This window comes from Neoarius graeffei, chromosome 15, assembly GCF_027579695.1.
Source record: "Neoarius graeffei isolate fNeoGra1 chromosome 15, fNeoGra1.pri, whole genome shotgun sequence".
In the NCBI taxonomy this organism is placed as follows: Eukaryota; Metazoa; Chordata; class Actinopteri; order Siluriformes; family Ariidae; genus Neoarius; species Neoarius graeffei.
The window spans coordinates 44,271,338-44,288,337 of record NC_083583.1 but is presented as its reverse complement, the minus strand read 5'-3'; the positions used below and the strand labels follow the sequence as shown (position 1 = coordinate 44,288,337).

The 17,000-nt window shown below is 41.9% G+C and overlaps 1 protein-coding gene across 1 annotated transcript in view; it reads right to left on the bottom strand.

Moving 5' to 3' along the window:
- Positions 1-14,337, bottom strand: part of hcn2b (hyperpolarization activated cyclic nucleotide-gated potassium channel 2b) — an 80,128-nt gene extending 65,791 nt beyond the window's left edge. The window contains exons 1-2 of the mRNA XM_060940541.1: positions 13,511-14,337; positions 9,655-10,078 (exon numbers count right to left, since the gene is read on the bottom strand). Coding sequence (XP_060796524.1) covers positions 9,655-10,078; positions 13,511-14,337 — 1,251 coding nt within the window. The remainder of the gene's footprint in view (positions 1-9,654; positions 10,079-13,510) is intronic.
- Positions 14,338-17,000: the final 2,663 nt, after the last annotated feature.

The window sequence follows — 17,000 nt, the reverse complement described above, 5'->3', positions numbered from 1 at the left end:
TTTGTACACTGTCAGAAATAGGGGTACAGTAGGAGTCCATTTCTGTCCCCCAAGGTACAATCTACACCAATATACCCCCTAGGGCTCATTATTGGACCTCAAGGTAACTATCACTACATTCAGACTGCAACCTGAAACGACCCATATCCGATTTGTTGTGAAATCCGATTTTTTTGTTAGGCCGTTCACATTACCAATTATATGAGACTTGTGTGCGATCTCCAATACGAACGGAAAACGACCCAAAAGTGTCCCGCATGCGCAAATTGACACGTAATAAGCACATCTACGTAATACGTAAATAAAAAAAAAAAGCGCACTCTTCATGTTTAATGATTTCTTTTTTTTGTTTGTTTGTTTAATTATCTGGTTAGTGTTAAAGTGTGAGGTCTCGTGTGTGTTTTTGTTTCTGAACTGAAATGAAAACGTGTAGCCTGGAAACGAGGGTTGACTCCTAAATGTCTCTCTAATTTCTATATAAGTGCACTACATGTTACTAGGAAGTAATGGATTTTTAAACTCTATATAGTGCACTCGAGCTTCAGTAGGCAGTCATTTGGGATACGGCCGCTGTATTACCAAACTCTTAATTCAGGCTTAATAATTTGCACATATTTATTTCGTCATATTAATAAACTTTTTCTACATTTTTATAAATATTTATTTAGATTGTTTATAGCCAGCTGAATTCTGCAACATCTCTCAGCGCTGGCTCAAGGTGCATAAACACCAGTGCAGTTTGCTATGGAGATGAGGCGAGACCTGGCGATGTGGTTTTTGTGGCGGCGGCGGAACTCGCACAATAATCTGATTAACAGCAGACTAATGAGACCGAAGGTGTCAAATTACTGGAAATTTCCAGAACAATCTTATAATCTTGTAATACAGGATGGTTTAAGTTATAAATCAGTTATAGAAACTGTTTTATTTAATCAGGCTAACAGATCAACATCCAGGTCCCTACCAAATCCACCGTTAGCTTGATCAATTCTATAAAAGTCTATTTAAATTCTGAAAACTGTACAAATGTTGTTGTTTTCCACCAAAGAGGCGGGATTAGCCAATGCAGAATAGTGACGTTTGTCTCTTGTTGATGACGTGTAGGTCGCATGAATGCGACCTGTCCGGTCAGACTGCAGTCGCATGTGAAAATATCGGATATGCATCGGAATTAGGACCACATATCCAAGCGGCCTGGGTCGCATGTGAAAAAATCGGATCTGTGTCGTTCAGATTGTCAATAACAAATCGGATACAGGTCGCATATGGGCAAAAAAATCGGATATGGGTCGTTTCAGGGTGCAGTCTGAACGTAGTCTATGTGTACCTTTTTAGGGCCAAAAAGGTATATATGTTCCAAAGCAGTATATAAAGGGTACAAATAAATACCTTAGATGGTATTGCCACAGTGACAAGCTGGTGTACCCCTAAAGGTACAATGATGTACTTTATTTTCTGAGCGTGTACAGTGTCTTGCAAAAGTATTCATCCCCCTTGGTGTTTGTCCTGTTTTGGTGCATTACAAGATGGAATTAAAATGGATATTTGGGGGGGTGAGCACCATTTGATTTACACAACATGCCTACAACTTTAAAGGTACAAATGGTTATTTTATTGTGACACAAATAATAATTAAGATGAAAAAAAAAACCAGAAATCTGGAGTGTGCATAAGTATTCACCCCCTTTCGTATGAAACCCCTAAATAAGAGCTGGTCCAACCAATTCACTTCATAAGTCACATAATTAGTTGATTAAGATCCACCTGTGTGCAATCAAAGTGTCACATGATCTGTCACATGATGTCTGTATAAATCAACCTGTTCTGGAAGGACCCTGACTCTGCAACGCTACTAAGCAAGCAACATGAAAACCAAGAAGCCTCCAAACAAGTCAGAGACAAAGTTGTGGAGAAGTGTAGATCAGGGTTGGGTTATAAAAAAAAATATCCCAAACTTTGAACATCCCAGGGAGCACCATTTTATCCATTATAGCAAAATGGAAAAAATATGGCATCACTACAAACCTGACAAAAGAAGGATGTCCACCAAAACTCACAGACCGGGCAAGGAGGACATTAATCAGAGATGCAACAAAGACACAAAGATAAAACTGAAGGAGCTGCAAAGAGCCACAGCGGAGATGGGAGTATCTGTCCATAGCACCACTTTAAGCCGTACACTCCACAGAATGGGGCTTTATGGAAGAATGGCCAGAAAAGTCATTGCTTAAGAAAACACATTTGGAGTTTGCCCAACGGAATGTGGCAGACTCCCCAAATACATGGAAGAGCATTCTCTGGTCAAATGAGACTAAAATTTATCTTTTTTGCCATCACGGGAAATCCCATGTGTGGCGCAAACCCAATACCCTGAGAACACCATTCCTACAGTGAAGCATGGTGGAGGCAGCATCATGCTTTGGGGATATTTTTCATCTGCAGGGACAGGAAAGCTGGTCAGGACTGAAAGAAAGATGGATGGCACTACATACAGGGCAATTCTGGAGGAAAACCTGTTTGAGTCAGACAGAGGTTTGAGACTTGAACGAAGGTTCACGATCCAGCAGGACAATGACCCAAAACATACTGCTAAAGCTACACTGGAGTGGTTTAAAGGGAAACATTTAAATGTCTTGGAATGGCCTAATCAAAGCCCAGACCTCAATCCAGTTGAGAATCTGTGGGATCACTTGAAGATTGCTGTACACTAACGCAACCCATCTAAATTGAAGGAGTTGGAGCAGTTTTGCCTTGAGGAATGGGCAAAAATCCCAGTAGCTAGATGTGCTAAGCTAATAGAGACATACCCCAAGAGACTTGCAGCTGTAATTGCAGCAAAAGGCGGCTCTACAAAGTATTGACTTTGGGCGGTGAATACTTATGCACACTCCAGATTTCTGTTTTTTCATCTTAATTATTGTTTGTGTCACAATAAAACAACAATTTTCACCTTTAAAGTTATAGGTATGTTGTGTAAATCAAATGGTGCTAAGTCCCCAAAAATCCATTTTAATTCCAGCTTGTAATGCAACAAAACAGGACAAACACCAAGGGGGATGAATACTTTTGCAAGACACTGTATATTCTCAAGCAGTATATAAAGAGTACAAATAAATACTTTTGAGGGTACTGCCCCAGTGACAAGCTGGTGTACCCCTAAAGGTACAATACTGTACTTTATTTTCTGAGAGTCTATGTATTCACTTTTCGAGAGAAGTATACAAGGTCCAAAGATTTCAAACAAAAGCTTTTGACCAATCATGTGGGCTGCTATTCAGTCTCTAGACCAATCTCATCTTTGGTCATTCAGCAACTGTGTGCATCCATCCATCAATTTTCTGTACCACTTATCAGTCATTGTTGTGGGGGAAGATGGAACCAATCCTAGCTGACTTTAGGTGAGTGATGGGGTACACCCTGAAAAAGTTGACAATCTATCTCAGGGCTAACACAGAGACAAACAACCACTCACACAGTTGACCTAATCTGCATGTCTTTGGACTGGGGGAGGAAACCCACACAGACATGGAGAGAACATGCAAACTTCACACAGCAAGTCCCCAGTCACAAGGCTTGAACCCAGAACCGTTTTGATGTGAGGCAACAGCACTAACCACTGCACCACCTATTTGTGTGCATTGTCACACAAATAATGATATGACACCATATATATATATATATATATATATATATATATATATATATATATATATATATATATATATATATATATATATTTGAAATGGGCACATTTTTATTGGCTATAAGTCAGAATAGGCATGGGGGTTAATCACATTCTAGCGCAAAGATGTGTATTTCATATGCATTATTTCACCTCCCATTTTGGAGCTTATTAAACATTACTGTTGTAACTTCAGGCAATGTGAAAGTCTGCTTCTAAAGGAGACATGCCTGGACAGCTTATCACAAAAGCCCCTGGGGCATTAGCAGATGACCTTTCTTGCTCATTTTTGTGGTTTCTCTTGATATGCAAAGTAAAGGAGGTACAATAGGCAGAATTGTCCATTACAGCAGCTCTGCAGAACGTTATGCGGTAGCAAGAAGTGAAGGCTCATGAATGAGATAAATGCCTTTCTTTCCTCTCATGCTGTTAGCACTTGGATGATTGACAGATTTAGATTTAGCCCTATTTTATAGGTAAAGGAAGGGCAAAGGAGTTGGCCATCCAGCTGTTTTGTCCACTGGGGTCACTGTGGATAGAAGTTATTGTGAACTGAAAGAACGAATGAATCTACTTACAGTAGAGTAGCCTAAAAATGAACAGTCCAAGGACAGAAATAGCAGGACATTCTCTGTTCCAGAGAGGACAGTATAGAAGTGAGCTTGGTCCCAATGCTCTGTATCTAAATATATGGAAACTATGCTTAGTGATGAGTACATTAAAACATACAGACACCATTATTACCATTGACACTAGTATTATTATAACTACTAGCCTCATTGGGGATGTCCTTATTTTTCTGCACTACGTATTGAACAGATTTCTTTCAACCTGCACAACATTAAACCCATAAATAAAAGCAATAATAAACAATTCAGCTGCCCAATTTGCAATTCAGCATTTGTAACTTAGCATTGTATAAATTTAGATTTGTCTAAAATTAGCTTTTCTAATGCTAGTATAATTTAGGAATCAGATAGATAGAGAGAGAGAGAGAGAGAGAGAGAGAGAGAGAGAGAGAGAGAGAGAGAGATACTTTATTAATCCCAGAGGGAAATTCAAAGTATCCAGTAACATTTCCGCATTGCACAAGATCAATACAAAAACTAACTACACTAAAATACAAATATACTATAAAAAAACTAAAAAAAAAGAAATAAAACATTACCAATAAAAGCAAATAATAGAATATACAGCTCTCAGTGTGTGAGGTAGTGCAGTTGGCAGTAACCAGTCGCAGTGCAAATACTTTGTGGACAGTTACATACATGTGCAGTGTGTTTAGTGGTATATGGTAGATAAAAAGCATAGTATATTACATGATAGGCATAGTTAAAGTATATATCAGTACATATAGTATATGTAATAGTGTGATAGTATACGATATATAAAGCAGGAAGGCTATTGGTCTCATCGCCATTTCCGCTATACTAAAACACAGAGCTGACTGCAACTCCAATCCTCCATTTTGAGCTAATTTATCACCATGCCACATAGATGTGTTGCTGGCAGGTGCAGTAACACGACATAAGGTGGATTTATGTTGCATTCATGACCCAAGAATGTTCAAACTGCAAAGATTTGGATACGTTTTGTGAGAAATTCACGGATTGGGCGCCTACGAAGTGGTCTCACCTCTGCTCTGCACATTTTACTGAGGACTCGTATTAAATCTGTTGAAGAGCGTTGGCGATAAGCTCGTATTGAAAGAAGGTACAGTACCAACAATTAAAGGAAAAGAAAACTACAATAAAAGGAAAGTAAGTTCGGTTGCACCAGTTCTCCCGGAGTGTGAGCTGAGCAGTAATGGTGGAGTACTCAGTATGGAGAATGAGTGGACCAGTCATCAGATTTCTCTGCTGGATATGCTTTTCCCCCCCCGCTAGATATGCTTGCCTCAGCAGCAATATCTCGCCCTTACGTGAAAGAAACGAATGAACGAAGAACTGAATGAAGAACTGAAAGTCAGATTGTTTCAAAATAATCAGCCACAAGATCGGCCTTCAAGAAGTATTGTAGTATTTGTATATAAATATTTGTATTGTATATAAGTATTTGTATTGTGTATTTAAGTTACCAGTATAAGATTATTTAATTTGCTTCAGAATGTGATTGTCTCAGTTCATCTGATTATTTAATTAGCCTTTTACATTTTATCAGTGAAAATGCATGCATGTACATGTATGTTGCATAAGTTATAACGCCAATCCTGTTTTAATGAGAGTCACATGAGACTGTCATTTCAATTCCATTCAATTCTCTAGATGGTTTTGTTCTCTGGCTTTATTTTATAAGGTAGGGGCCGCCGTGGCCAATGTGTTACTATCGGATTCACGTTCCGATGGTTCAAACTGATACGGTTCTACGTGTATAGCAGTAGCATGCACACACACTCCAATTTCAGGACTATCACAGTCAGATACTATCTGAGGAATCCAAAGAATCTCCAATAAATCCGAATGAAGAGGCCATTGCAACCACTCTCGCCTGCCAAGTCTGGCTTTGGTCTATAGCACCAGTTACTGTGATGTCACTCACTCAGGCATGGCTGGCTCATTGGGGCAGCTCGAATGCCAACTTTACGGTCGATTTTAACTCTCAAAAATATATATTTTTTATTCCCAATTATGCAGCATACAAGAGTCAAGGATGGAGATACTATCCACTCAGAAATGTATTTAAAAATAAAGGTTCTGCATATTTCTTTTAACATACCTAGCTAGAATTAGAATTAATGGCTAATAAGTTGGATCAAGAATGCAGGGTACTTGATGTCTAGGCAAGTTTGGTATCCAAAATACTAGTGTGTTTTTTGGCTACTAATCCATGAAGGGTGGCATGATGGTGTAGTGGTTAGCACTCTTGCCTCACAGCAAGAAGGGTTCTGGGTTCGAGCCCCGTGGCCAATGGGGGCCTTTCTGTGTGGAGTTTGCATGTCCTCCCCGTGTCTGTGTGGGTTTCCTCCGGGTGCTCCGGTTTCCCCCACAGTCCAAAGACATGCAGGTTAGGTTAACTGGCTGCTCTAAATTGTCCATAGGTGTGAATGTGTGTGTGAATGGTTGAGAGGAGAAAACCTCTATAATAATCCAGTATAAGACAACAGGAAACGACTACTGTAGTTCTTCCCTAGGTAATGGACCTGCCATCAGGCAGAATACAAAAAAAGAAGAATCCACGAGGGCTAAAACCTTCTGCTTCTTAAACACATGACACTGAGCAACTCACCTTTCAGTGCACTGTTGCTCACAGGGCAGCTGAACACCCCTGGAGGGCTACATTGTCCTGTTCTGTTTGAAGTCACTGTCAAATTAATTAATTACAGTTAAATAATTGACTACATACTATTAACTAGAGTGTATTTACTGAATTAATATCAGCTGCAAAAGAAAAGTACAATGTTGAGAGATTACTGAATTTCTCCTTAGTTCGAGTTGCCAGTTCATGTGAAGCAGCAGGACTATGCTGAGTTGAGGTGACGTAAGCTAACAAATCAGCATTAGCCACAAGTTTACATCAGCTCTCTGCTTTACCCAAAACACAGAAACTGAAGGGACTTCTTTCCTGATTACTTCGCTTCTTTTCCCCACAGACTCCCATAATTAGCTCTGATTGGCCGAGGACAAGGAAACAAGGCCAACCTTCTTCCCTAAATCTTAAAGATTGAGACAGAGTGCACAAAGAGTTACTACAAAAGAGGATGTCATAAACTGGTGCTTTTGTACTTTGCTTACATGAAGCAGTAGTATAAATAGCTTACTGTCTCAGAGGTAGTGTGCGATAACTCAGCCGGTCCTGACACTGAGATACTAAACAGACCTGCTGATCACCGCCATTTCACATTATGGGTAATACCAATGACTGTAAAACAAACAAACAAACAAACAAAACTAATAGCCTCAATGAGGTTGCAGCTCATACCGGCCAAGACACCCATAAAATCGTAAATATGAGAGTTGGCACTACCATCTTGACAATTTTTATGCACACCCACCTGAGGAACATTGTATGTGAGTTCGATCAAAATTCGATCAATGCTGTAGGAGGAGTAGCGAATTTTGTAAATTGTGGATGGATGACGACGATGGACGATGCATGATCGCATAAGCTCATCCAGTCTGGCCTGTGGCTGGATGCGCTAAAAAGCATGGACAGTGTAATGTCTCTAAAAAGTGAAGCCACCACAAGTATAGCGCCGCTGCTGGCTGGCTGCAGCATAATGTGTAGCACTGCCCATTCCTGTATGGTTTAATGACAAAATAGTCTATTTTAAATGTAATTTTTCTTATCTAAACTGTTTTGCCATCTACAGTGTATAATTCAAACAGTTAGTTTTCCCTGTGCTGATATCTGCACATTTTTTTATTTTCTCCCAATATTAGTTTGTAAAATGTTATTCTACTATATTGTAAGAAGGCATGGATACACTTGGGAATGAAGTGAATGACAGCATTGGTGAAGTGTTGGACCTTGGTACTGGAAGAAGGGGATGGGCTTACCAAATACATAGATGTACCCAGTTTCGACTCTCATCTCTACTGTGCAGACTCTGGCTCCAGATCGCAGCAGAAAGTCCCTACTGTACAAACACTGGCTCCAAATTTGACAACACGGTAGAGGAATTTTGGCTTCATTTCAATGAAACAGAAGGGCATGGAGCCATGTGTGTTTTTTTTTTTTTTTACAGTCATTGGGTAATGCACACTGAATTTACCTCATGTAAAAATTTGAATGTAACTCATCAATAGATATACTGATTTTTATTTATTTATTTATTTATTTATTTATTTTTACCAAGGCAAAATTGACAAAAATGAGATAAAGAGTTAAAAATTACTCTTTGATATCTGAAAACACTACATCTCAGTGAAGACAGTCAGTATGCTGACCATGTATCTTTGTTGGATATTTTTCTTACTTTTTTCAGTCATGTCTATTGAAAGCACTGACATATTGATAATAAAATGCTTTTTTTTTAATTAGCTTGAATTTTTTTCCAATTAAGTGTTAACTAATGCATGCTTGTAATTAATGTTGTTTCAAAGACAAAAAAGTAAATAACTTATTGCAATTGTTAAATATCATCTAATCTCATCTCATTATCTGTAGCCGCTTTATCCTGTTCTACAGGGTCACAGGCAAGCTGGAGCCTATCCCAGCTAACTACGGGCGAAAGGCGGGGTACACCCTGGACAAGTCACCAGGTCATCACACAGACACAGACAACCATTCACACTCACATTCACACCTACGGTCAATTTAGAGTCACCAGTTAACCTAACCTGCATGTGTTTGGACTGTGGGGGAAACCGGAGCACCCGGAGGAAACCCACGCGGACACAGGGAGAACATGCAAACTCCGCACAGAAAGGCCCTCGCCGGCCACGGGGCTCAAACCCAGACCTTCTTGCTGTGAGGCAACAGCGCTAACCACTACACCACCGTGCCGCCCTGTTAAATATCATGAAATAATAATAATACTTCAAAAGTGCCCTGGATTAGATAAAAATCTTAATTTTGGTGCATCATTACCATCCAAAAGTTTTGCTTCAAAAGCTTCTATACAGTCTACATTTGAGGGCTGACTAAACATCTGTTGGGACTTTATTTCCAAATCTTTGTCCACCAGCTCATTTATTTATTTTCAGTAAGCTCTTTATCCTAGTCAAGGTCATGGTGTCTCCAAAGTTTGCCACTGGCCATGAGGTAGGAATACAGCCTGGTTGGAATATCAGTCCGTTCAACCATAGGGGCAATTTAGAGTAGCCAAGTTACCTAATGGCATGTTTTTTGGAGGTGAGAGGAAACTGGAGAGTTTGCACAGGCATGTGGAGAACATGCAAAATTCCAGATTGACAGTAACCCAAGATCAGGATTGACCTAGGGCCAGACTCATGGCAAATGAAATGCTAAAATCTTATTTTATATCTTATTACTGCTTTAGACATTTCCAGTCCTATCGCAATTGCTCTTACCTCCTCCCATTGGTGGATGTAGCGGATAAGTCTGGAAAGTCTCAGAAGCCGCAACAGACTAAGGATTTTGGTGAAGCGCACGATCCGCAGTGCCCTTGCTGTCTTGTAAACCTCTGAGTCGATGCCTTTCTCCACAATAAGAAAAATATAATCCACAGGGATAGATGAGATGAAGTCCACTACAAACCAAGTCCGCAAGTACTTTTGCTTGATCTTTTTAGGGTCCAGAATGATCTCTGTGTTGTCCTCAAAGACGATTCCCGTGCGGAAGTTGAGCACCAGGTCCATAAGGAAGAAAGTATCTGAGACAACGTTGAAGATAATCCAAGGGGTGGTGGTCTCATCTTTGAAGAAGGTGATGCCAACTGGAATGATGATTAGGTTTCCCACCATAAACATCAGCATTGTGAAGTCCCAGTAAAACCTACAGGGCACAGAGAGAGAAACACAGGCCTATGTAGAACTGAAATAAGTGATTTTATAATTATCTGAAAACTGCACTCAGGACCCACAAATGTGACAAATAATTGAAATAGAAAAAAAAAATCTGTCAGACAAATTGTGGCAAAATGATTCAAATGTGGAAATCCTGACTCAGAAAGATGGCACAGAGGCCAGAAGTTGAAGGTCACTGAGCAGACTCATTGAAATGATGACTCAATGAGTAACTCAAATTACAGGTTTATTTATAACAGCATTCCAGGACCTAACTGACTCTCAGGACATAGACAATATCATTAGTAAATACAACTTTAGTACTCATCCAGTGCAGCCATGCACTACATGCTGTGGCAATTATTAGGCCAAAATCCTGTGCACCCTGTACATGGCACATCATGAAAAGGGCACATGCAACACAAACATATGAATCGAATGGCTGTACAGTGTAGATATAAAGAGATTCTGCTTCCAGTCACAGCATCACTAAGGCCTGCAGTCTTACACCTGGTGCCAGAATGATTGCATATTTTGCATTTAAATGATTTGCAATCAAATATTAGCGATCAGTTCTTCTTTAACATGTGAAATTCCTAGTCTCATGTGCACAAAAGGGGAATATGCTTTACACTCACTAATTAGCTTATTAAACTGAGACAAACTGTTAAAGGCAATAAACTTCAATTCTTTTCATGTAATCAGAGAGCAGGCTTAGAGCTGCACATTACATCCATCCATCCATCATCCGTAACTGCTTATCCTGTGCAAGCTGGAGCCTATCCCAGCTGACTATGAGTGAGAGGCGGGGTACACCCTGGACAAGTCACCAGATCATCGCAGGACGTTACATTCATTGTTACTGATTATTGCAATATTTTACTTTGCAATACTGATATGTCAGGAGGCTAAAACATTCATAAAAGCCCTCCAACTGAACCCTAATTGCTTTATTGGGTGCTGTGATCATCCTGGTCAATATTAAACACTTCAAATAAGTTTGTATGAATCACAGTTTTCATATGATCCTACAAGTGGGAAATTCTTTGATGAAAATAATCCAGGCTGATCTTTAAAGGAGTGGTTTGTGGTTTTAAAGAATGAAAACACTGTCAAGCCTTCCCCTTAGTTCCAACCAACCATATTCACCTCTTTTGAGACTACGTATGCCTCATGAATCCTTTAAAACCTCAGGACCTCTCAGCGGTTTCAGACTTACACACCTCAGCTTGTTAAGCTTATTTTTATTTCCCACGAGAGTTGCTGAATACTTTACCAGAATTTAGACTAATTTTAGTTGCTAGAATTCTTTAAGAAGAATATCAAGGGTTAAAGAAAAGGGGCAGAACTAAAAACCCTTTCATCTGGGTGCTAAGTTAAGTTCAAGTCTGAAAAAAATTAAATGAACTCAGAATTGTATGGTGAATAATCAGTTTGTCTAAGGTACAAGTGAAATGACTATTAATATATTGCAAACAATTAACATCAAAGTTTAACTATTAGTATTTTAATATTTTGCAATAAATGAACTATAAATGAATGTTACAGTAGAAATACACCATTCAGCCATAACATTGAAACCACTTGCTTAATATTGTGCAGGTCCCCCTTGTGTTGCCAAAATAGCTCTGACCCATCAGAATGGACTCTACAAGACCTCTGAAGGTGTGTTGTGGTATCTGGCACCAAGACTTTAGCAAGAAATCCTAAAAGTCCTGCAAGTTCAAGGTGGGGCCTCCATGGATCAGACTTGCTTGTCTGGCACAATCCAAAGATGTTCGATCGGATTCAGATCTGAGGAATTTGGAGGCCAAGTCAACACCCTGAACTCTTTGTCATGTTCCTTAAACAATTCCTGAACAAGTTTTGCAGTGTGGCAGGGTGCAATGCAGTTCACTGGTTGTCTGGTTCACTGGTTGTCCTTGGACCAGTTTTAGTAGATACAAACCACTGCATACCGGGAACACCCTACAAGATCTGCTGCTTTGGAGATGCTCAGACCCAGTCGTCTAGCCATCACAATTTGGCCCTTGTCAAAGTCACTCAGATCCTTATGCTTGCCCATTTTTCCTGCTTCCAACACATCAACTGTGAGAACTGACTGTTCTCTTGCTGCTTAATATATCCCACCCCATGACAGGTGCCATTGTAACAAAATATTCAATGTTATTCATTTCACCTTTCAATGGTTTTAATCTTATGATCAGTTGGTGTATATAACAGCATAATCCCCAGATGGTACAAATGAGCTGTCTTACACACGAATATACATATATTGAGTAAGATGTGTCACACGTGTCCTGCAATTTAAAATGTTATATAACCTGTATATATCTTGCATATGGTCCCTATAAATCTTCTCCCTGAGCAAGGTCGTCACAAGGATATCCACAGTAAAGTTAAGGTGATGGAAAGACTAACACAGGGTCATCCTTTCCTTTCCTTTTTTTAAAAAAAATCATTTATTTATATTTTTAAGGAGTTGAATTCATATTGATGAGAAATGGGGAGATGGCGCTGTCCCTGGTGCTGAAATTGTACCCTTACACGCACCGTGATCGCGCTTTAATTAACGATCGCGCTCTAAATCAGACCTGAGCAGCGTCCCGAACCGCATACTAAATACTATTTCAATATACACCACACCAGGTTTCCATAGTTACCGTAGGTGGCGTACAATTTTTAAGAGACTTTTTAGTATGCTGCTGAATACCAGTATCCCATCCCTGTCGGAATCTGCTCACCTTCTGCTCACTATAATCTCAATATCCTGGAAATCGTCTGTTTCTACATTTAGGCTGAATCCTGCTAGACATGGTGTAGAATCCCAAATATAAAATGAAATAAAATAAATCCTCGCGCAGAGAGGGATTATAAAAGCAACTGAAGTTCAGACAAACACTGGTAATGAAGCAAGAGAGCATCTGATGTCTTGACATAACCTGACCCCTTCCTCCATAGCAAAGCTCGCATGGACACATTTCCAAGGGAGAAATAAGTAACACAAGCACCTGGATTTTGCAATGAGAAATGCTCCAGGACATCGTATCAGAAACACACTGGTATAACATACTGGAATAAGACACACAATCAAGGCAGTGAGGTATTCCAGCATACACGCACAACTTTTGCTTGAAATCAGGACTGTTTTCGTCTCACGCGTGTCTTTTTCTTACTTGCATCCAGTGCAGATATGCCCGAGGCACAGGTTAAAAAGTTTAGCTGAAATGGGTTTTGCCTGTATTTTGACTTTCCAAAGAAGTGATTTACATAAGACTTGCGATAAATACCAATAAATTATTGGCAAAGTAATTCTGAAGTTATGTTCCAGTAAACAGACGCATATAACCAACTAATCTATACTTTTCTTTGTAAATATACAGTACATGCAGGCATGATCTGCTCGCTCAAAATAGCCTACCTGAAGTCACTGTACGGATGGATGATCCAGTTCCCGGCAGATTTGACCCGCTCCTGCTCTTTCTCCACCGCCTTCTGGCTGCCGAACATGCGCAGGGAGAATTTGTTCACACCTGGCTGCAGCATGGAGCTGAACTGCCGTTGCATGTAGGTCTGACTGTCTCTGGCCTCTCCGTCCTCCGCTGTCATCTGTCCGTCCTCAGTCTTGGAGAGTGCGGCGGGCTGCGCGGGGTCCAAGCTCGAAAACGCCACCCGAGAGTCCTTCTTCTCCGTTTCAGAGGCTCCGGTGCCGGCGGGCGTAATTGAACCGTCCATGGTGGCGGAAGGGCACGCGCTACCCGGTCTTCTCTCCTCAGGTGTGACCGAGCCACCTGTCTGCTTCTCGTGTTTGGAGAGGAGTGAAGGCGAGCTCGTGTCTCTCCTGCAGTCTCCGTTCACGGCGCGTCTCATGCCGACGTCCTCCTCCTCCTCCTTTTCCACCTCCTCCTCCTCCTCCTCTTCGCCTCCGTCTTCTTGCTCCACATCAACACTAGTGGCAGAGGTCCTCGTGTCGTCGTCGTTGCTCGTGAAACTGAATCCAAAGCCAAAGCCGCACGCGTCGCCCTGGCACAGAGAGACAGGAGCGCGGTCCGTATCGCGCGCCGCACGGAGCTCGTTTGGTCCGCCGGCGCTGCTGCTGCTGCTGCTGCTGTTAGAGGTCAGGCTCGGTGCTGCTCCCCATCCGGGTGTTAAACACCTGCTCCTGGAAGGGTCAGATAAGCCTCCGGGGTCGAGCTCCGGACGTCGCTCACGTCCGCGGTCCTCGTCGCCGTCCTCCGCTTCGTCCATGGCGGTGAAATGGTTCTTCCGCCGGGCGGAGATCAGAGTGTGAAGGCGGAGACGCGGCGGCGCGGATTTACTTCTTCCCAACGACACCGACTGTGGCGGAGTGACCGCGCGCGCGGCGCGTTGCTATGGCTACATTGCACAGCCCGGAGCGCCTTCAAACCAAAAACCGTGCTGTTCACCTGAATATATTTATTTTAGAGTAAGAGAGAAAGTGGAAGAGAGAGAGAGCTCAACTGGTGGTATTAACAAATAATAATAATAATAATAATAATAATAATAATAATAATAATCACATTAATAACAATCATACATTTATTAATTATATTAATTTATAGAGCACAAGTCTAATTTTTTTTCATAAGAGAATAAGAGAGCAAATGCTGTTTCCAATAATAGCTTACACAATGGTGGTGTAGTGGTTAGCGCTGTCGCCTCACAGCAAGAAGGTTCTGGGTTCGAGCCCATGCAGCGGCCGGCGAGGGCCTTTCTGTGCGGAGTTTGCATGTTCTCCCCGTGTCCGCTTGGGTTTCCTCCGGGTGCTCCGGTTTCCCCCACAGTCCAAAGACATGCAGGTTAGGTTAACTGGTGACTCTAAATTGACCGTAGGTGTGAATGTGAGTGTGAATGGTTGTCTGTGTCTATATGTCAGCCCTGTGATGACCTGGCGACTTGTCCAGGGTGTACCCCGCCTTTCGCCCGTAGTCAGCTGGGATAGGCTCCAGCTTGCCTGCGACTCTGTAGAACAGGATAAGCGGCTACAGATTATGCCAATATATAGCCTAATAATTATATACCAATAGTAATAAACTATAACATATGAAATAAAACACCGTTTCCATGTAAAGTAATTGCTATATTGTTTAGTGTGCGGTTTCACATGATCATTATTTTATTTGGTTTAGAAGATGATGGCAGGCGGCACGGTGGTGTAGTGGTTAGCGCTGTCGCCTCACAGCCCCGAGGCCGGTGCTCCGGTTTCCCCCACAGTCCAAAGACATGCAGGTTAGGTTAACTGGTGACTCTAAATTGACCGTAGGTGTGAATGTGAGTGTGAATGGTTGTCTGTGTCTATGTGTCAGCCCTGTGATGACCTGGCGACTTGTCCAGGGTGTACCCCGCCTTTCGCCCGTAGTCAGTTGGGATAGGCTGCAGCTTGCCTGCAACCCTGTAGAACAGGATAAAGCGGCTAGAGATAATGAGATGAGATGAGAAGATGATGGCCTGGTGCTGAGCCATACTCATTGAGTTTATCCCGACAGGCAAAAGCGACTTATCTGTGAATCAACGGCGCCACCAGGTGGTGAGTCAGATAACTGCACGTTGCAGTCTTTACTGTGACTACACGATAGGGCCTGAATATTGTTGTTGCATCCTACTGAAAACACTATGTGTAATTAAGAATCAGTGTATATCACGGTTAAACATTTGACTGTGTTGTTTTAACCAGAATCATTTATTTTCCCCGAATGCTTTATCAGTGCAGGCACAAATGGAGAATCTGTGTAGTTAACATGAACACATCAGGGGATAGTCAGCTCACTCTGTTGTGTCCATCAACTGAAAATGGGCCATCATTAAACCACAACTTTCCAGGAAGCCCAAAGAGTGCAGAAAAATACTTACATACAATCTGTCACGGGCGGCACGGTGGTGTAGTGGTTAGCGCTGTCGCCTCACAGCAAGAAGGTCCTGGGTTCGAGCCCCGGGGCCGGCGAGGGCCTTTCTGTGTGGAGTTTGCATGTTCTCCCCGTGTCCGCGTGGGTTTCCTCCGGGTGCTCCGGTTTCCCCCACAGTCCAAAGACATGCAGGTTAGGTTAACTGGTGACTCTAAATTGACCGTAGGTGTGAATGTGAGTGTGAATGGTTGTCTGTGTCTATGTGTCAGCCCTGTGATGACCTGGTGACTTGTCCAGGGTGTACCCCGCCTTTCGCCCGTAGTCAGCTGGGATAGGCTCCAGCTTGCCTGTGACCCTGTAGAAGGATAAAGCGGCTAGAGATAATGAGATGAGACAATCTGTCACAGGCTCACCAAAACTGGGCAGATGAAGACTGGAAAAAGACCTGTGACCACTGTAGCCTCATATTCCTATTCTTGGCTGACTGGGCTGGATCTCAGTGTGGGCGTGTGCTAACCATCTGCCAGTATGCTCATTCTCCTCTGATGTCTCATCATCAAGGTGTTTCTGCCCGTAGAATTGCCACATAATTGCTGGTTTTTGCTTGGTTTTGGGCACCATTAAACCATAGTGTTTAGTAAACACTCGTAGTTCGTCCTTCGATGTCGAAGAGGACCATAATTTCATCTCTGCAATTATCAGTGTTCATTTGTTGGGGGTTCGAAGATGGCTGATAAGCCTCGCATGGAACATCCTTCCACATTTCGGACAAGACAGTCCGGATGGAGCTGTTTCCGATGCTTCTCTCTCCTTTCGCTTTGCCCTCTTTTGTTTTGCCAGGCAGATACAATTTTCCTCATGTTTCTTTGCTCCCAAGTTTATGCTAGATCGCCAGGCACTTTGGTCAAGTGCTAGATCTTCCCATGTGTTAGGTTCAATGTGGAACAGCTTGGTGGATACTTTCAGGGAGTCTTTGTACCGCTTTTTCTGACCACCTCTGGAGCATGAGCCATTTTTTAGCTCTCCATACAAGAGCTGTTTCGGGAT